This window comes from Syngnathus typhle, linkage group LG12 (assembly GCF_033458585.1).
Source record: "Syngnathus typhle isolate RoL2023-S1 ecotype Sweden linkage group LG12, RoL_Styp_1.0, whole genome shotgun sequence".
In the NCBI taxonomy this organism is placed as follows: domain Eukaryota; kingdom Metazoa; phylum Chordata; class Actinopteri; order Syngnathiformes; family Syngnathidae; genus Syngnathus; species Syngnathus typhle.
In genome coordinates, this window is record NC_083749.1 from 113,680 (window position 1) to 131,863 (window position 18,184).

The 18,184-nt window shown below is 47.2% G+C and overlaps 4 protein-coding genes across 8 annotated transcripts; 2 read left to right on the plus strand and 2 right to left on the minus strand.

Moving 5' to 3' along the window:
* Positions 1-6: 6 nt before the first annotated feature.
* sec31a (SEC31 homolog A, COPII coat complex component) lies at positions 7-8,533 on the plus strand. Of its 3 annotated transcripts, none has more exons than XM_061292490.1 (27): positions 7-287; positions 756-835; positions 900-1,023; positions 1,085-1,283; positions 1,357-1,452; positions 1,514-1,654; positions 1,722-1,864; positions 2,207-2,306; positions 2,395-2,556; positions 2,667-2,819; positions 2,985-3,209; positions 3,271-3,345; positions 3,413-3,640; positions 3,778-3,880; positions 3,995-4,173; positions 4,556-4,682; positions 4,753-4,898; positions 4,986-5,156; positions 5,241-5,447; positions 5,526-5,630; positions 5,702-5,798; positions 5,971-6,261; positions 6,573-6,628; positions 6,707-6,919; positions 6,981-7,100; positions 7,172-7,243; positions 7,338-8,533. In XM_061292490.1, exons 2-27 carry the CDS (start codon positions 757-759, stop codon positions 7,515-7,517), a joined length of 3,792 nt encoding a protein of 1,263 aa, XP_061148474.1. In that variant the 5' UTR covers positions 7-287; position 756; the 3' UTR covers positions 7,518-8,533. The 3 variants fall into 3 exon arrangements, with proteins under 3 accessions (XP_061148474.1, XP_061148475.1, XP_061148476.1); XM_061292491.1 differs by having other exon boundaries at positions 5,971-6,216; XM_061292492.1 differs by lacking the exon at positions 5,971-6,261 and having other exon boundaries at positions 7,338-7,957.
* enoph1 (enolase-phosphatase 1) lies at positions 7,957-9,953 on the minus strand. The gene is made up of 6 exons (XM_061292517.1): positions 9,601-9,953; positions 9,410-9,511; positions 9,120-9,322; positions 8,865-8,997; positions 8,624-8,747; positions 7,957-8,204 (listed from the first exon to the last, which is right to left on the minus strand). Exons 1-6 carry the CDS (start codon positions 9,682-9,684, stop codon positions 8,065-8,067), a joined length of 786 nt encoding a protein of 261 aa, XP_061148501.1. The 5' UTR covers positions 9,685-9,953; the 3' UTR covers positions 7,957-8,064.
* Positions 9,954-9,982: 29 nt separating this feature from the next.
* LOC133163014 (heterogeneous nuclear ribonucleoprotein D0-like) lies at positions 9,983-15,805 on the plus strand. Of its 2 annotated transcripts, none has more exons than XM_061292515.1 (7): positions 9,983-10,424; positions 11,190-11,358; positions 11,531-11,692; positions 11,771-11,902; positions 11,982-12,081; positions 12,402-12,548; positions 14,109-15,805. In XM_061292515.1, exons 1-7 carry the CDS (start codon positions 10,252-10,254, stop codon positions 14,189-14,191), a joined length of 966 nt encoding a protein of 321 aa, XP_061148499.1. In that variant the 5' UTR covers positions 9,983-10,251; the 3' UTR covers positions 14,192-15,805. The 2 variants fall into 2 exon arrangements, with proteins under 2 accessions (XP_061148499.1, XP_061148500.1); XM_061292516.1 differs by having other exon boundaries at positions 14,124-15,805.
* si:ch73-234b20.5 (uncharacterized protein LOC449923 homolog) lies at positions 15,620-18,180 on the minus strand. Of its 2 annotated transcripts, XM_061292521.1 has the most exons (4): positions 18,042-18,180; positions 17,055-17,260; positions 16,356-16,520; positions 15,620-16,248 (listed from the first exon to the last, which is right to left on the minus strand). In XM_061292521.1, the coding sequence occupies exons 2-4, from the start codon at positions 17,055-17,057 to the stop codon at positions 16,111-16,113; spliced, it is 306 nt and encodes a 101-aa protein (XP_061148505.1). In that variant the 5' UTR covers positions 17,058-17,260; positions 18,042-18,180; the 3' UTR covers positions 15,620-16,110. The 2 variants fall into 2 exon arrangements, with proteins under 2 accessions (XP_061148505.1, XP_061148504.1); XM_061292520.1 differs by lacking the exon at positions 18,042-18,180 and having other exon boundaries at positions 17,055-17,344.
* Between the last annotated feature and the right edge of the window lie 4 nt (positions 18,181-18,184).

Genomic DNA, 18,184 nt, shown 5'->3' on the forward strand with positions numbered 1-18,184 from the left:
CAAGTTCTTCTTCGTGGGTGGAGGCTTCCGATTGACGCGTAGTGCCACGTTGATGGAGCCCAGTGGGGACGTGGAAATTCAAGTGGAGAGCGAGCTCAGCAGGTACCGGTAGCTACGTGTAGCGGCCGTCCTCTCCTGTACTACGTGGGGGGGAGTTGTTTCAGCGTCAAAAGAAATTCAAAAGTAGCGAAAACAGCTTCTTTTCAGTTCCCCCCCTCCCTATTAATTCATTTTGTGCCTGCGCGTATATGTGACAAGGACCACGGAGAAAAGCAAAGTAACGCAAGGTAAGCCAATTGATCAACTGTCAGCTTCCCATTAAGCCTATTTATTAAATAGCATCGTCTTGCAATATTTGCTGTATATTTTAAGTCACGGTTGGTTAATTAAAGACTGAATGTGAAAGTGTTTGTCTGGATGGTGCCCTGCACATTTGCCGGCGACCAGTCCAGGTTCTTCTCTAGACGAGTCATTTTAGATTAATTGAAGACACAATTCAATTAAATCCGTATTCAATTAAGTTAAGTTGACTTCTGGCAAGAGTAGTCATAATCAGTGTCCAATTGATGGTCTCCCCCAGGGCACCAAATTGCTCACAATGGCTATAAGTAGCCTGGGGGCCCGTTCCAAAAAATAGATTAAAAAAGCAGTGATGAATCATGATTTATATCCTTTTTTTATTGTGGGTGTCATGTCCTTCCATAAAGAAATGGCTTGAACAAGATATAAAGCTTAAAAAAAGTCAATATTTTCAGAATGAAACTGAAAGAGATCAACCGTACCGCCATCCAGACCTGGAGTCCGGCCCAGCAGCATCCTATCTACCTGGCAACAGGTGCGAGCACCAGTGACCAGCGTATCAGATGATGTCATGTGAACTTGAATGAATTATTGTCCAGGCACGTCAGCGCAGCAGCTGGATGCTTCCTTCAGCACCAATGCCTCCCTGGAGCTCTTTGAGCTCGACCTGTCCGACCCTTCTCTGGACATGAAATCATGTGGCAGCTTCTCTTCGTCTCACAGGTACCCAAAGAAACAAAAAGCAAATTTGTGGTGCGCGATTTAAACAAGCCCCCACCCTCAGGTATCACAAGCTGGTCTGGGGTCCCTGCTCAGAGGACTCTCAGGGTCACCCAGCCGGCTTGGTCATCGCCGGCGGCGAGAACGGCAACGTCATCTTGTATGACGCCGCCAAAATCATGGCCAGTGATAGTGACCCGGTCGTAGCTGAGAGCGACCGGCACACGGGCCCGGTGAGAGGACTGGACGTCAATCCCTTCCAGGTACGCCACCCATCTTTTCTCTTCACCCGCTTGTCGCTTAGCTCACTCTTCATTTTCTTCCTCTGTGGTGCAGACCAACCTCTTTGCATCTGGCGGAAATGAGTCTGAAATTTACATCTGGGATATCAACAACTTTGAGTCCCCCATGACGCCAGGACCCAAAACACAGGTATGACTTTTTTTTTTTTTGTACTGTGCGACTGTGTATAATATTGCTTGCGTGTCGACAGCCAGTGGAGGACATCGGGTGCGTCTCGTGGAACAGGCAGGTCCAACACATCCTGGCCTCGGCCAGCCCGAGCGGTCGCGCCTCCGTGTGGGACCTCCGCAAGAACGACCTCATTATTAAAGTCAGCGACCACAGCAACAGAGTATGTCGACCGGCCACCAGAAGAAAAAAATTAATTGCAAATAACGAAGATACGTCTTTGCTTGTAGATGCATTGCTCCGGACTGGCTTGGAACCCAGAGGTGGCCACCCAGCTGGTCCTGTCCTCCGAGGACGACCGCATGCCCGTCATCCAGATGTGGGATTTACGATTTGCTACCTCCCCGCTCAAGATTCTGGAGAATCACACAAGGTGCAAGCATCCCATAACAATTAAGGGAAATAATCTCACGGTATCATCGTAATACCGTAATTTTCAGACTATAAGTCGCGTTTTTTTTCATAGTTTGGGTGGGGGGGGCGACTTATACTCAGGAGCGACTTATGTACATATATATGTTTTTTTTTCACTTTTTTGGGCATTTTATGGCTGGTGCGACTTATGCTCCGATGCGACTTATTGTCCGAAATTTACGGTACATGTTTAAAAATCATCCTTTTTTTTTTTTTATTCTTTAAAATGAACTAAAATTGATTTCACTGTAATAATCTAAAAGGTGATCTTTGTTGACCGGTGTGACTTTTTCTTTGGCAGAGGCGTCCTCGCCATTGCTTGGAGCACGGCCGATCCTGAGCTGCTCCTCAGCTGCGGCAAAGACAGCAGAATCCTGTGCTGGAACCCAAACACGGGCGAGGTGAGCAAATATTTGTCCCATCTCCTGCATTTTATTTTTTATTTTTTAAATGTCTCCTAAGTGACCTTTGCTTCCACCGACCGCTCAGGTGGTGTATGAGCTACCAGCCGGTAGCCAGTGGTGCTTTGATGTGCAGTGGTGCCCCAGGAACCCGGCGGTACTTTCAGCCGCTCACTTCGACGGACACATTGACGTCTACTCCATCATGGGCGGCAGCAGCCAGGCGCAGAGCCAGAGGCACGCTGACCAGGTGGGACACACTTTTCATGCAGATACCAATTTTCACACAGCATCCCTAAATGGAGGTCAATTAAATCCATTCAATGAGTAGTTAAGATCCTCAGTTTCTTCTCTTTCCAGATTAGTAACTCCTTTGGCAACATGGACCCCTTTGGGACAGGACAAACACTACCACCACTGCAGCTACCTCAGACGGCCGCCCGCCCTGCTAGCATCAACCCCCTGAAGAAGCCCCCCAAGTGGATCCGCAGGCCTGTCGGGGCATCGTTTGCAGTGAGTTTCTGAAATGGCACTTGTTTCCTTCCCTGTGGTGTTCCTCAAGGGTCAATCTTCGGACCCATCAGGCAGAACAACAATGTGGAAATTCTTTTGGGGGGGAGATATCAGGATGCTTTTGTGAGAACAACAATGTCCCGATCCTGACTTGCCATCCTGCAGTTTGGCGGAAAGCTGGTATCCCTGGAGAACGGCCCGGCAAACGGGCAGCAGCCCGGTGGCCCCCACCTGGTTCACATCAGCCAGGTGGTGACAGAGACCACCTTCTTGACGCGCTCGGAGCAGCTCCAGGCTACGCTGAGTGCGGGCACCTTCCAGGAATTCTGCCAGGAAAAGATCCAAGGGGCCCAGGACCAGTTTGAAGAAACTGTTTGGTCTTTCCTCAAGGTAACTTTCAGATGATGAAATGATGTCTACTTGAAAATTAAGACCTGCGTGTGTTTTCCAGGCCAACTTTGAACGTGACATTCGCAATAAATTCTTGGAGCTTCTGGGCTACAACAAAGAGGAGCTTGCTGCCAAGGTGAGGCCCCACCCCCCGTCTGTTAGCCTAATGCTAATGCAAAACGCCTTTGTTGTGCGATCTGCAGATATCTGCGGCGCTTGAGGGCAAATCTGCCGAAGCTCGGCCGGTGGACGCAGCTCCCGCCAGCGCTCAGCTGCCGCTTGACAATCCAGAGGCAGCGTTCGACCTGATCGCCAGCGCAAACATAAACACGGACGCCACTCCGGAGAGCCTGGACAGCACCGTAGGAGAACTGGACCTGAGCGAAGCTCCTCAGGAGGAAGTCGAGGAGGAGGAGATCTTGTTGGAAGAGGTAACTGAGACGGGACATTCGAAAGTCTACCATGACAATATCAAAGGAATGAAGAGAATCAAATCGGGGGGAAATGGAGATAAATGTCAAAGTGGAGAAAAGGAGTCATGTCAGGATGCGCCTTTCCATTTTTCCAGGAGGTGCCGCTGGACGAGAAGGAGGAGGAGCCCGAGACTCCCGCCCAAGTCAAGGATGTCTCCAAAGCTTCTGCAGAGGGAGTCGATCTCAGCATTAGTAAAGGTAATCATAACAAATGAGGATTTTTATGGATGTAATGTTTTTGTTTTTTTTTGTAATTCTTAAATTGTTTTAAATGCACGACTCTTTTTTTTTTTTTTTTACTCTTTTCCACAGACATGGATGGTCTTATCACACAGGCCCTGCTAATGGGCAACTACGAGGCGGCCGTGGAGCTCTGTCTCCACGACGACCGCATGGCCGACAGCATCATTCTCGCCATTGCCGGTGGCGCCGACCTCCTGGAGAAGACGCAGACAAAGTATTTCCGCAAGATGCGTGGCAAAATCACCAAGGTAGAATGGAAAGAACAATTAAAAGTACCGTATTTTCCACACTATAAGGCGCACCGGATTATAAAGCGCACCTTCAATGAAAGGCCCATTTTAAAACTTTGTCCATGAATAAGGCGCACCGGATTATAAAGCGCACCTTCAATGAATGGCCCATTTTAAAACTTTGTCCATATATAAGATATATACATTTGGCCCGCGGGCCGGACTTTGGACACGCCTGCTGTAGTGGCTCAATATTAGTCCATATATAAGGCGCCCCTGATTATAAGGCGCACTGTCGGCTTTTGAGAAAATTTGAGGTTTTTAGGTGCGCCTTATAGTGCGGAAATTACGGTACCTCCCGATTTGCGTCTTCAAATTTAATGTTTTTTTTGTCGGGTAGCTGATCAGCGCCGTGGTGACAAAAGACTGGCGCGACGTGCTGACAACGTGCGACCTGCGTAACTGGAAGGAGGCGCTGGCGGCCGTCATGACCTACGCCAAACCCGACGAGTTCTCGTCATTGTGCGGTAAAGCGAGCGCCGTATTTGGTCCCGTCGCCTTACACGACTCGCAAATGACCACTCGCTCGTTTCTCAGACCTCCTCGGCGTCCGTTTGGAGGCGTGTGGTGACGCCGATCTGCGAGCTCAAGCCTGTCTGTGTTACATCTGCGCCGGCAACGTGGACAAACTGGTGGCCTGCTGGAACGCGGCCGGCCAACGCAACTGCCCATTATCCCTGCAGGTGTGCTGGGGAACCTTTTCCCATTCTGCCTCTTTGCTCTTTCCATCATGCATGGATACAAAAACATGTTTTCTATCCTCCTCACAGGACCTGGTCGAGAAAGTGGTGGTCCTGCAGCGCGCCATGGAGCAGACTCAGCGCTCGGGTCGTGACGCCGGCGCCCTGCTGGCGGAGGAGATGGCTCGCTACGCCGGCCTTCTGGCTTCCCAGGGCAGCCTGTCCCAGGCCATCGGCTACCTGCCCAACAGCAGCGGTCAGGTGAGCTAGCCACAGCTGCAAAAGCTGCTAACAAGCTAGCCTGTGTGAGAAGATGATAATATCTGCCGTCTATTCGACTACCAGGCGGCAGTAGAGCAGCTCCGTGAACGCCTCAGTCGGGCTCTGGGTCAGCAGGCGGCGAGTCCAGTCCAGACCCCTAGATCTCAGACTCAGCACGGCGGGCTTCAGCCCCGCCATGCTTTCACCCCGGTCCAGCCTGCTCCCCTCACAGGATCCGTACCGCTGCAGACACCCGCCTCCATCCCGGCCCAGCAGCAGTATTACCAGCCTGTAAGTACCGCTAAGGACCCAAGAGTTTTGGCCTAATTGCAGATTATTCATTGCAAAAAAAAAAATGGTGTGGTTCAGGGGAGGTCTGCCTCCACTGTCACCTCGTGGAGTAACCAGACACCGACAGCCCTGCCCAACGTCTCGCTTCCGCCGCAAATGGCTCCTCCCTCCGAGCAGCAGCAGGTACCCCGATTTGTTCTCTCAAACACCGATGCCCGTAATCTAACCGGAATTTTCTTTCCTATTCCCGGCAGGCCGAAGCGCCGAATCCCGTCTACGGGATGCCGCCTTCGGGCTCGGCCCCCGCGGCCTCCGCCGGCTCGACCTACATGTACTCTCAGCAATACCAGCGTGAGTCTTTATTTAGGACACTGAGTAGGAAGGAATGAAGACGGCAAAGCTCGTTTGTTTCCTTTAAACAGTCAAACATTTCACGGTGGGAATGTTTGCCATCTTAGCATGTGTCTATGACTTCTTCCTGGATGGTTCCCCCCCCCCACTAACAGCATCTATTGAATGTCAGCCCAACCCCAGGTCCAGCACTTCCCGCCTGGAGCCTTTCAGCCTCATCACTACTCTGAGCCCCCTTACCCTCCTCAGCCACCCGGCTTCCTCGCCCAATGCCTGCCCTCCTCTCCTCCTCCTCCTCCTTCTTCGCTTGCTCCTTTCTTTCCCAGCTGCTCCTCTTCCGGAGCGTCTTTCCAGCACGACGCGCCGGGCTTTCCTGGGTCGTACGTGCCGCCGCCGCCACCACCCGGCGGAGTCTCAGGTACAAAGTTTGAGCTCGAGCAGACCCTGGACCCCCAGGCAACAGGTGCGAGAGTCCGCCGCGACACCCTTTAGCCGCCCGAACCCGTCCTGTGTGCCTTTTCCTCTTCCTGTCATTCATCTCAGTCGATTGATCCATGGACTAAATGATTTAATCACAATCATTCTACCAATAAGTTGATGACAGGCGCCAATCAACAACTTGTTAACCAGTGACTTGATACCAAAGGAATTAATGACTGATAACATGATGACTAATTTCTTTATGACCCATGAATTAATTAATTAATGACCACTGATTTAATAACAAATATGGTGAGATATTTCCAGAGCAAACCATTCTGTTTGCGTGTACAGGGCCCCAGAATGGTTGGAATGACCCTCCAGCTCTGAGCAGAACATCCAAGAAGAAGGTGACTCTTCTTTTCTGTGAATCCACTTGACACTTTTCTTCTTTATTATATTAATCTCAATTCCCCAATTTCGCACAGGTCCCGGAGAACTACACCCCGCCCGCCCCTATCACTTCTCCCATCATGGCTCCTTTGGGTTCAGACCCTAACGCCCACCCTGTGAACTCTGGAGCACCGCAGGCCTCGGTCCCGGGTCCTCAAGGGGGGTTCCAGCCGATCCCCCCGCCGACCCTCAACCCAAGCATACCCGCTGAGGGAGCGCCCGGGGGCCCCACGGGAGATGCCATACAGGTGGGTATCATTTTGTATTATTTTGCGGCCGAGGTAATTAACTTGACGAAGGACTGTCCAGCCCTCGCAGTCCATCCCGGCTGAGAAAATCGCCAAGAAGCCCATCCCGGAGGAGCACTTGGTCCTCAAGACCACCTTCGAGGCCCTGATCCAGAAGTGCTTGGCTGTTGCTACCGACCCGGTCAGTTAGAAGGAAGAAACTTGTTCATGTTAGCGTGAGCCAGCTAACACTTTTCTTTTGAATTGTTCCAGCAAACTCGGAGGAAGCTCGATGATGCCAACAAGCGTCTGGAGGCGCTCTACGACAAACTGCGGGACCAGACGGTGAGTTTTATTATTTTGTTCGGTCCAAGGGAAAATATCACTTTCTATTCGACTCCCTAAAAACACAGCTTCTCAAGCGCTCCTTTTCCCGCAGCTTTCTCCCGCCATTGTGGGGGGTCTGCACAACATGGCACGCAGCATGGAGGCGCGGGCCTACACCGAGGGCCTGGGCATCCACACGCACATCGTTAGCAGCAGCAACTTCAGCGAGACGTCGGCTTTCATGCCCGTCCTCAAAGTGGTGCTGACGCAGGCTAACAAGCTGGGCGTGTGAGCCCGTGCGGTACCACGTGCTGCCAATCAAGGGCTATTTTATTTTTTTTAATTTCCACTACCAATCATGCTGATTGCTTTTAGATTGACTTTATATGAAGTGATACAATCCAAATGGATCATGTTCAATGCCAACAGGAAGAAAAAGGGAACAGTCAGAGCATCTCAATGAGCAGAACTAGACTGATGAATTGATCGTTCATGTTTTTAAAAGCTTTCTTATCTCAGCGTTATTGTTTTTAAGAAATCTGAGTTGTTAAGTGCACCCATTTAGGTTTTTATTCTCCTCCTCCTTTACACTCCCCCTACTTGGACCAAGTTTTAATCCAACCCCAATATACTCTGCATCCCAAACTGTATTATTCTCTGCGCTTTATTTACAAGGTGACTGTGTCACCGGACACTATTCGCAAAATCGAATAAACAAAAGGACAAAGTGATGAGGATGGCACATTTACTGTAAATAAGACAAATCACATAAACATTAAGGTCGAGGCCTTTAAAAACGTGTTTCCGTATACTTGACGTCTTTGTTTTCGGAGCCTCCGTTAAGCTCTCCCTGTCACTTCCAGCTGTCCGAAGGACGTGATGACGTGATAGTGAGCGGCTTCCTCTTCCGTCAGTTCCGTGTTCCCCGGCCGCACCACCACCACCGTGTTGACGCCGGCGTCCTCCGCCGCTTTGGCCTCTGCAATCACACGGTGGGGGTTAGACTAACTCGTTTTCTATAACTTGAAGAAAAAAATAAATAATAATAATCAACCCAACGCCTAACCTCATTCAAACACGGTGCTTTATTTTGTTTGTCGCATGTTTTTACCGAAACACACCGCATATCTGTAGAGCGGACATGACGTCTGTAAGGCTAGTTATTTATGGTGGGAAATTCAAGTTCTGGGGCAAGAAAGTTCTGGATGCATATTTCCTGAATAAATACAGTACCTGCTCTTTTAAATGCTGTGTCCAAATTGGTGCCACTTAAATAAATGCCTCGCCTCAAAAAGCTTTCAAGAGAAACTTCTGTTTGCGTAGTTTCTTCAATGCTCTCGTAGATGTCGTGATTGTGTCCTAACTAACGAGTGTGTCTGCTTAAGGAAACAAGATAACCTCGTGTGACGTCCGTGAGGAAGGTGATTTCTTCTGGCGGACAGCCGATCCTCTCAGCGATTCTTTTGTAGCTTTTGGGGTCCACTTTGGCACCGACGGCTGTGTCAAAGTGACCGTCAAATAACTGCGGAGCAGGAAACATTGGTCACAATGAGTTTTTTTTTGTAGGTCCGTTCATGATCAAGATGCCTCCAAAATTCCATGTTGCCTGGAGGGCACAAGTGAACAAGAAAATACTAACATCTAAAACGTCGCCTTCTACGGAATGCGAGAAGAGCAGTTTTTGGGCTTCCACGCTGCCCGATGAGTAGATGAAGACTTTGAGGCTGTGCCCTCGCCACCTTCGGATGGACGGCGTCACGTCCTGGTAGATTCTGTGTATGAATGCACCGTCGTTTTAAGTTTCAGAAAAACTGAAGATCGTTATATTGGTTGCCACCATTTTGGTGTCAAGGAATTCTATCTAAGTAAGTCGGTGACAGATGAGTCCACTTACTCGCCTTTGATTGTGCCAGACGCATACGCCACTCGCCACATGTGACCCTGGAGGCGCTTGAGCGCCGTGGACTTGCGGTCGGCGGCCATCTGCCACAGCACGTCGCTCACCACCTCGCGGATGGCCTTCTCCTCGTCCGTGTGCACCGTCTGGTCCACGGCGTGGACGGGACACGCCCGGTTCTGCCTCATGTCCTCTTCGATCTGTTGGGAGTTTGGGGTGTTGTTTCGATGAGTCACATTATGTCACATTTTCAAAGGTCATCTTTTTTTTTCATTTGATAGGATAACCTGTTTTTTAAGAAGATGAACATCCTGTTTGCACTCGTCTTCCTCCCAGTGGGCTGACAGGTAGTCTTCAAGATGCTCCCGTATATATGGAAACAGAATATCCTGCAGAGAGAATGTTTATTTTGAGACGTTGACAAACAGCAGTGTCTACTAAATTAGCTCGTTTGCTTTTTTTTTTTTTTTTCGCCTACCTTTACAAAGGTGATTGGAGTGGTTGTGCCCTCGATGTCCAGCAAAAGGGCAGTGGTGCGAGCAGGGATCGCTACAGTAGCCATTGTTGTTGATTTCGTTTTACGCACGGCTTAGCTAACGTTAGCCTAATTAGCTACGCCGGACCGGTAGCTCGGTGTCTATGTGACGCTCACCGGTCGTGCAACGCTCGCTAATCAAATTGGAAATGTGCTAGAAATGCTTTTCAAGGGGTGGGGACTATGTTATACTTAATTCGCTAGTAGCATGGTTGCGCCTCTAAACATACGTCGACCCTCAGCAGTCGTATCAAGGCGAATCAACGTTAAACGTGTCTCCTCCCAACCTGGTGGTGGCGCTGCAATATTTCCGGTTTCATGACCGAGCCAAGTGCTGTTCGAGCGAAGAAGACGTGGGTAAAGAGGGAGACCCACCGCCAAGTAAATAAACGGCGAATATCGCCATTTATAAAGAATTGGACAAATATTTCGGGTAACTCGCGATCGAACCGAAGCATAGCATAGCATCTGTGAGGCTAACTCTCTAACTAGCCTCGCGGTGAGCGCCAAGATTTTTAGCTCTTAGCTTCTCTTCACCGACGCAACGCCAGCTGTACAAATAAGAAGAAATACGCCAAGAAAAAAGAAACAATCATGTCGGACGACTGCGAGTTCAGTGAAGACGTCGGCATCATGAGGATGGAAGAGGACGGCGAGGCGTATTGCGACGACCCCATGACGGCCGCCGCGGCGGGCGACAGCGGCCTAGATGGGGGCGAGGCCGAGGGGGCGAGGATCGACGCCAGTAAAAATGAGGAGGATGAAGGGTAAGACTTGTTTGAAATGTTTGTCGACAACGTAGCGGGGTTTGCCTGCTGTTCGTCAAATTACCGTACAATGAAATCGAATAACCCGTAGAACTACTAATTAGTGTTTCCTCGCCCTTTTACCGCTCTTGAAATAGTGTCTGTTAAAGCCATTCTAAAATCGATATTATATAACAAAGTCTGAAAATCATACCTGATGATCAACAGCGAGATGAAAAGGCAGAGAAGGTCCCCAATTACACTCCATAGTAGCAGCCATCCGAGCACGTTTTAAAGTAGCACTTTACGGTGCATAATTACTCCATGAACATTGATGTTCATTAAGACTGGCTAGTGTTTCTTATTTTGTGTAAGCAGACTGTTGTTGGATATAATGCTATGGTTTGTGTGAACATTTGCCTTGTGATAGCTAGCCAGGGGTTTGCTCCACATGACAGATGACAAGAAATGTTCAGAGTCACAAACGCATTGATAACTTTATCGCTCCCGTGCCACCAACACCAAGATAGCAGCAATTGATTTTACCGAAATTTTCGGACTATAAGTCGCACCGGAGTATAAGTCGCACCAGCCATAAAATGCCCCAAAAAAGTGGAAAAAAATATATATGTATATAAGTCGCTCCTGAGTATAACTCGCAAAAACTATGAAAAAAAACTGCGACTTATAGTCCGAAAATTACGGTAATCAAGCAGATTGGCAAGGTTGTGAACCTAATGCGAATGGATAAAAGCCATCTCATCGTAATCGTCATGTTACCAATAGGAAGGTGTTTGTCGGCGGCCTCAGCTGGGACACGACCAAGAAGGACCTAAAAGACTACTTCTCCAAGTTTGGGGACGTTATCGACTGCACTCTGAAACTGGACCCCATGACTGGCCGCTCCAGGGGATTCGGCTTTATACTCTTCAAAGATGCCGAAAGTGTTGACAAGGTATATCGACGTTTATTTGACATCCTTGACGTTCAATGTAAGGTTCTTTGTTCTGGTGAGTCAGCCACAAAGCCTTTTTGGTTTTACTCGACATGTGTGCTGCAAATGTTCAGTCAGTTTGATGGCAAGCTGCTTTATTGGTTTGATATGGATGGATCATTTTGTTGCCCAGGTCACTGCGCAAAAGGAGCATAAACTCAACGGGAAGGTCATTGACCCCAAAAAAGCGAAGGCCATGAAGAGCAAGGAGCCAGTCAAGAAGATCTTTGTGGGCGGCCTCTCACCAGACACTCCCGAGGAGAAAGTCCGAGAGTACTTTGCCACCTTCGGAGAAGTCAGTTTCCCATTCCCGGCGTCTTTTTTTTTCACCTCTTAATCGAACAGCAGTCATATTTGTTTTATATTTCATCAGGTGGAGGCTGTGGAATTTCCCGTGGAGAGCAAAACCAACAAAAGGAGAGGCTTCTGCTTCATAACGTTCAAGGAGGAGGAACCAGTGAAGACCATCATGGAGAAGAAGTATCACAACATCGGCCTGAGCAAGGTATTGCCGTCCCGTCACTCGCAGCTCGATGTGTGTCTGGGCAGAAATTGAAAGAAAGAAAACTTTCTGGGCTGTGTAGTGTGAAGTGAAGGTGGCCATGTCCAAAGAGCAGTACCAACAGCAGCAGTACTGGGGAGGAAGAGGAGGTTACTCGCCTAGGTCTCGAGGGAGGGGAGGCGGTGAGTCCCACGTTCAAAATGTCATTTGTTACATTGGCTAGCTTACATGTACCGTAATTTTCGGAGTATAAGTCGCACCGGAGTATAAGTCGCACCAGCCATAAAATGCCCAAAAAAGTGGGGAAAAAAACATATATATATGTCTATAAGTCGCCCCCCCCCCCCCCAAACTATGAAAAAAAAACGTGACTTATAGTCCGAAAACTACGGTATCGACTCTAGTTTGCAGCCGCACACCTCGCGCTCTCACCGGCCCTGGCGTCTGCTGTTTCTCAAAGCGTTGCCGAGGTTGCGTGTGTGATCCGAGTATGTGATCCCAGGTCCCGGCCCCAATTGGAACCAGGGCTACGGCAACTACTGGAATCACGGCTACAGCAACTACGGCTACGGCAATCAAGGCTACGGCGGATACGGCAGCTACGATTACTCCGGTTACGGCAACTATTACGGATACGGTGGCGACAGTAGTAAGTCCATGTGTGACGATCTCTGTAGACCATTTGAACGAGCTAGATCATATTTTTATTGAGGGTGGGGGTGGGGTAGTGGGTGGGTTCGGGGAGGGGGGGAGGGGGGATCGGGGCTCTGTTGGGACAAAATATGGATTTCATGATGTATTGTATTGTCTGTTACAATACAGCCTCGATACATCCGCATCAAATATCAATATTGTCACTGTCATAATTGTCAATCTTTAATGTCAACACTGCATCTAAACATGTTTTCTTAACATTGTGAGTGTATTTTTGTTTTGTTTTATTTCATTTTTTTGTGTACTTAACATGGAAGGGCAGTTTTGTGGGATTTCCCTTCTGTTTCATATACAGGTGCATCTCAAAAAATTAGAATATTGTGGAAAAGTTCATTTACTTCAGTAGTTCGATTCCAAACTCCCAAATTATTTGAATACTTTAAGGTTGATTTGTTTCAGAAGGCAAATTCCTTATTCATTTCTATCCCTATAAAACAATGTGTCATTCTAATTTCTTGAGATGATGGATTTGGGGTTTTTGTTAGCTGTAAACTATAATCATCAAAATTATCAAAAAAAAATAAAATTCTGAAATATTACACTCTGTGTGTAGTGAATCTATGATTGCCACTTATTGAATTGAACTGCTGAAATAAATTGAGTTTCCCATGGAAGGAGATGCACCTGTATATTGTGATGTTTGAGATCGCTTTAATTGCTGCATCATATTAATGCTGGCTAAATATTGCGTTAATACTTAATCACTCCGCAACACCCACCTTTTTGTCTATCCGCTGTTGTCTGGCACGGTTGTTAACAACCATTCCCCCCCACCACAAAATGTAAAAAAGACTTAAAGCACAATGTCGGACCACAGCGCTGTTGATGTTCACATTGGAGACACTTGATCAAACGTAACGACACCGCCAATCCGTTGACCGCGCTCGCATAGCTAGCACGCTAAACGATACATCGCCACCTATTGGCCTGGCATGCGCATTACAGTAGTTCCGTTTAATCCGGCTTTCACACTGCTTTGCATCTGATACTTATTGATCCCTAGAAGCGTTTTTGCCATATCTGTAATCGTTTTGCAGCAGTCGTCTGGGACGGCAACAGTTGCGTTCCACACGAAAGAGCCCGTCCAGTGAGTATTGGGTGTTAAACGTCACACTTGTTGTATGGATTGCCCTTTTATTATGAGTCAGTTTACATGGCTCGCAAAAAAAAGTCAGGTATACCATGAGTTGCAGGTATTATTGGTGTCCACTTGAGGGCGCCGTCGTCACTTGCCACGCGAATAGAGGATCTATGACTTTGAGTGTGTGTGGCTTTAAAAGGTGTGGCCTGCCCGGTGAGTGATGTGGGAGTCAGTGAACAAATGTACAGTTGATTCATAAACTCAGGTTAGCTGTTAACCGGCTAAATTATCCGAATAATCATTTCAGCCTTAAAATGACACAACACCGGTTCAAAAAAATTAAAATCACGTTAAACGTGCCACTTGAATCTATTGTGCTTTTTGTTTTACTGTTATTATTATTTTGTCGTTTTGTGCCCTCACCCGTAGATGAGCCGGTCGGCTACGGCAAGTCGCCGCGGCGCCCCATTCACAGCAGCAGTTACAGACCGTACTAAAACGCTCGAGGTCACCTCAAAGAACACAAAGCAGGTATGTCCACTCCAACACGCCTTCACGTCCCGTAAAACATTAAAAAAAATAGTCCCTAAATGTTTGATAATATTATGTTGTAATGTATACATTTTCCTTTTGGTAACATAGAGGCTACACGGGGGCGATTATTTTAACTCCTGCAGCCTCCTTTGCACCTTTTATTTGGTCTCTTCTTTTTTTTTTTTTTTTTTAACTGTAAAGTTAACAGGTAAAGCACTACTACAGTAATGGATGTACAGTTCACGGAAAAGCGCAAAAAAAAGAAAAAAAAAAAGAGGAAGTATGTTGTCTCTCCTAACTCTGACATACCTTGTTTGTACCTGCCAGCGGAGCTTCCTTGCAGGCCATGAGCTGACTCCAGATACTCTCAGGGCCCGCTCAATGCGGACCGGGTACGAGACGCATACGCTCTCGCTTGCTGCCGTTTGGTATGGTCTCACAACATCCTGTATATCAACTACAAATGAAAACAGCAAAACCGAAAAAAAATGGGATACCATGTTGCCGTTTTTATCAACTTTCCTTTGGCCAGCTTTTGAGTTGTTTATTAATATGTACAGCGGTGCCTTGGGATACCAGTGAGCCAACATTCGGCTAACTAGCTCAATGCTAACAAACCATGTCAAACGCCGTAGTCGAGCTAACGAGTAGCATTTCAAATGTTTTAACCAAAGGCTATTTAAACGCAACGGTGGAGCAACACACGCAGAAAGATCATTGAATCCTCCGAATTAAACTCGTATCTGAAGGCACCGCTGTACGCGGTTAAATTTCCGTAATTTTTTACAGGCCCCCGCCACAAGTAATGAATATTTGTAATTGAGTATTTGCTCTCCAAAGGATACGACAGCAATGCAGTTGTTAATCTTTTTGCAGTTCTGGTGCTTTTGTCTTTTGTCCATGAGCTAACAGCTTCTATGGACGCCGCCGTTGTGTTGGGCCATAACTTTCTTGGACATGTCTTCCCCTCTGTGTTACCGACTTCTTGTAACATTTCTGTAAAAGTAGAAATATCAAATGTAAAACGAGCAGAATTTGTCACATTCACAGACGCTTGCACGCAATGTCTCCTTTTTTTGTAATGACCTATTTTTCTTCTAGTCGTCCTCAAGATTGCTTTTTCTATTTAACGTGTGTTAATGTTAATTTACACATTTTGTTTTGGCACACGGAGATCCGTTAGGTTGCGCTGTGCCACGAGCGCGGCGGCGTGGCGGCTCTGACGTGTGCGCGTCTTTTCTCAGGTGCGCCAGCGGGGGCGAGAGGACGCGGCGGACGACGGGCAGCGGAGACGCCGCCACGCCATCGCCGCTGATTGTAAGCAAAAACAATTACCTGAAGAGCCCATATTTACTCTTTATTTTCCAGAGTCTTCTTTGGATATGACACTATTTTTGTGTGTGGATCGGGGGGTGGGGGGGGTCTGTTGTGAATGGCTTTATTTCTAGTTACACTTATTTACAGTTGTAGATGCACATTTATCACAATGTGTTGATTAGACTATACAACATTCGTATATACACCGACATAATGTATTCAATGTAAGCGTGGTAAAAACATTAAAACACTTGTTTGGATTTCTGTGGAACAAAATTATTTTTTTCGTGAGTAGCGGCAGGAGTGTAACGCAAACAATTCCCGTGGTAAGCACAAAGAAAGCCGAGACATGGCATTGATAGCTTTTGTACAAAAAAAAAAAAAAACATTGGAGATGTTGAAAGGTCCCACAGGTGCTTTGTTCCAATCCCCAGTTGAAGCGTTTCGTCATTCACACGTGCCGGAAGGAAGCGCTTTTGCCAAATGCAGAAGTTGCTTGCTTAAGATGCAAGGTGATTGAATCCTTGGTCTTAAAACAGGCTTTCAATTGCTTTAAAACAGACAATTAGATCACGTTGGTCGCGGCGAGTACGATGAGGATGAAGATGATGACCACGATGACGCCGATAATGATGAGCATTTTGATGTTTTTCCACCAATACTTCCTGGCCACCCGCGTGGAGGTTCTTTGGAACGAGTCGGCCTGCAAAGAACAAAAGGAAGGGCAAATTGATTTAAAAAAAAAAAAAAAACAGCCGCTCTTTTGGTTACGGGTTAAAATTTCATTCGGGTCAAAAGTCTTTTACTCACCGACGCCTGCAGGTCCCCAGTCTTGCCGATCAAGTCGTCCAACCGGTCTCCTCGCTCCAACACTTTATCGATGTTGTCCTTTAGAATGACTTTTACCTCGTTCACTTGCCCTTGCACGTTCTCCAGCTTGGATGCGGAGCCGGACGACGGGACGTTTGGGTCAGTCTGCCAGAGAGAGGGGGGGGGGGGGGGGTTGAGCCCCTAGCAGTCAATTAAGGCTTCAACAAAACTAGTCTACACAAATGTCAGACCATTTAGTCTCCAAATGACATGTTTTTGCTTTCAACAAATATAATTTTTTCTCTAATCTCGTCCACTAGTTGCTTTCAATTAACCTTAAGTACAATAAACTTTTGGAGAAAAATCAAAGACCGTTTAATGAGCTAGAAACCCGGAAACCTTTTTTTTTTTGTGGTGTCATCTTTATGGCATGATTAAATGAGATTGCCTTCAAACTTCCTGCCACGACAGTGCAGCATTCTGTTTTTCTTCGTGTATATCGAACTTCATCGAATTCATCGGTATCGACAACACAAATGAGTTTACAAAAAACTGACCACCTTTAACATCTCAAAACTCTCGTGACCACACAGCTGGGCGTCATCCACCGAGCTTTGAGTCTCTCACATGACAGGAAAGGAAAAGTCCAGATAGAGGAATAGGAAGTGTGAGACATAAATAACAAGAATAACCACTCACCATCGTTGCTCCACTCGTCGGTTTAATATCCAAAACACGAATGATCAAGCGGTGATCTTTGCTGCTTCTTGTGACTTGACTGCCGAAGGTTGCACCTCTGCTGGGTTACTTATTAACTCCCACCCGCCTCAATCAAAGTCTCACTGGCTTGACAACAGCTGCCACCGGCGGGGCCCCAGAAGCTATCTCTGCACTTTCATTTCCTCCTTTTGCGAGCAGGAAAAAAGTACACTTGATTTTTTTTTTTTACTCACTCTGGGTCAATGCAGGTGGCAACTCAAAGGTCATTTGAGAGGAGCAAGCAGTTGTGCACAGTCAGATGATGACATGGCTCGATTTCTCCATTCTTGCGTTTGTTTGCTCGATTGCATTTAAGTGCGCTGCAATGTGTCAGATAGATTAACAAAAATGATAATAATAATTACAATAAATCCTAATACGTTTGCTCTGTAGTTATTTCCTGACTTCTCACATTTTCAGTTTTTTCTGTGCTCTGGCCAGAGGCCTATCTACTTTAAAAGTAATGCTTTGGTGCCATCTTGTGGCATTAAGGTGTCAAGGAACTCTGTTGAGAAATGGCACAACTTAGTATTGCAAAATAAAAATACTAATTCTATGTGTGTTTTTATGTCCAAGGAAATTCTCGGTGATTCAGATCATGTTAAGTTTGGACTGCTGTTCCTGCCATTAATAGCCATTACCGCTGGAGGGCGATGTCGTAGACTACGCCGAATCCAAGAGACGAAAAGTGGCGTCAAAATCTCGCTAAAATGGTAATTTTCTCAACTTAAAAATACAATCATGTGGGAGATACGTTTTTTTGTTTTTTTTCGTGTAGATCATGTAAAAATATACATCGGGTGTTCGTAGATTTGGGACGAAACAAAGGGGAAACTTTCCACCAATGACAACTCGCGACATAAACAGGTGCTCGTGTATCGGGCGCCGTGATTGGTCGGGGTCGAACGGAGGCGATTGCACACTCACGAGCAAGTCCGCTGGAAAACGAGGTGTTTCAAAAAACTCTTTCTCATGCGTCGACTCGAGTAGTTTGGATTACACGTCCGAGTGGTGAGGGATGAAATTCAGCGCCCGGAAAACGTCAAGGGATCCGGTTATCGACGTTAAAT

Bases quoted from the DNA above. Each gene is read 5' to 3' on its own strand.
- sec31a (XM_061292490.1), top strand. From the start codon at position 757: ATGAAACTGAAAGAGATCAACCGTACCGCCATCCAGACCTGGAGTCCG. The intron at 3,210-3,270 runs GTAACTTTCAGA...TGTGTTTTCCAG, and splicing joins CTGTTTGGTCTTTCCTCAAG to GCCAACTTTGAACGTGACAT. The intron at 3,641-3,777 runs GTAACTGAGACG...CCATTTTTCCAG, and splicing joins AGGAGATCTTGTTGGAAGAG to GAGGTGCCGCTGGACGAGAA.
- enoph1 (XM_061292517.1), bottom strand. From the start codon at position 9,684: ATGGCTACTGTAGCGATCCCTGCTCGCACCACTGCCCTTTTGCTGGAC. The intron at 9,512-9,600 runs GTAGGCGAAAAA...TTCTCTCTGCAG, and splicing joins CTCCAATCACCTTTGTAAAG to GATATTCTGTTTCCATATAT. The intron at 8,748-8,864 runs GTTAGTATTTTC...CCTGCTCCGCAG, and splicing joins TAGAAGGCGACGTTTTAGAT to TTATTTGACGGTCACTTTGA.
- LOC133163014 (XM_061292515.1), top strand. From the start codon at position 10,252: ATGTCGGACGACTGCGAGTTCAGTGAAGACGTCGGCATCATGAGGATG. The intron at 11,359-11,530 runs GTATATCGACGT...TTTGTTGCCCAG, and splicing joins ATGCCGAAAGTGTTGACAAG to GTCACTGCGCAAAAGGAGCA. The intron at 11,693-11,770 runs GTCAGTTTCCCA...ATATTTCATCAG, and splicing joins ACTTTGCCACCTTCGGAGAA to GTGGAGGCTGTGGAATTTCC.
- si:ch73-234b20.5 (XM_061292521.1), bottom strand. The intron at 16,249-16,355 runs GTGAGTAAAAGA...TGTTCTTTGCAG, and splicing joins CTGGGGACCTGCAGGCGTCG to GCCGACTCGTTCCAAAGAAC.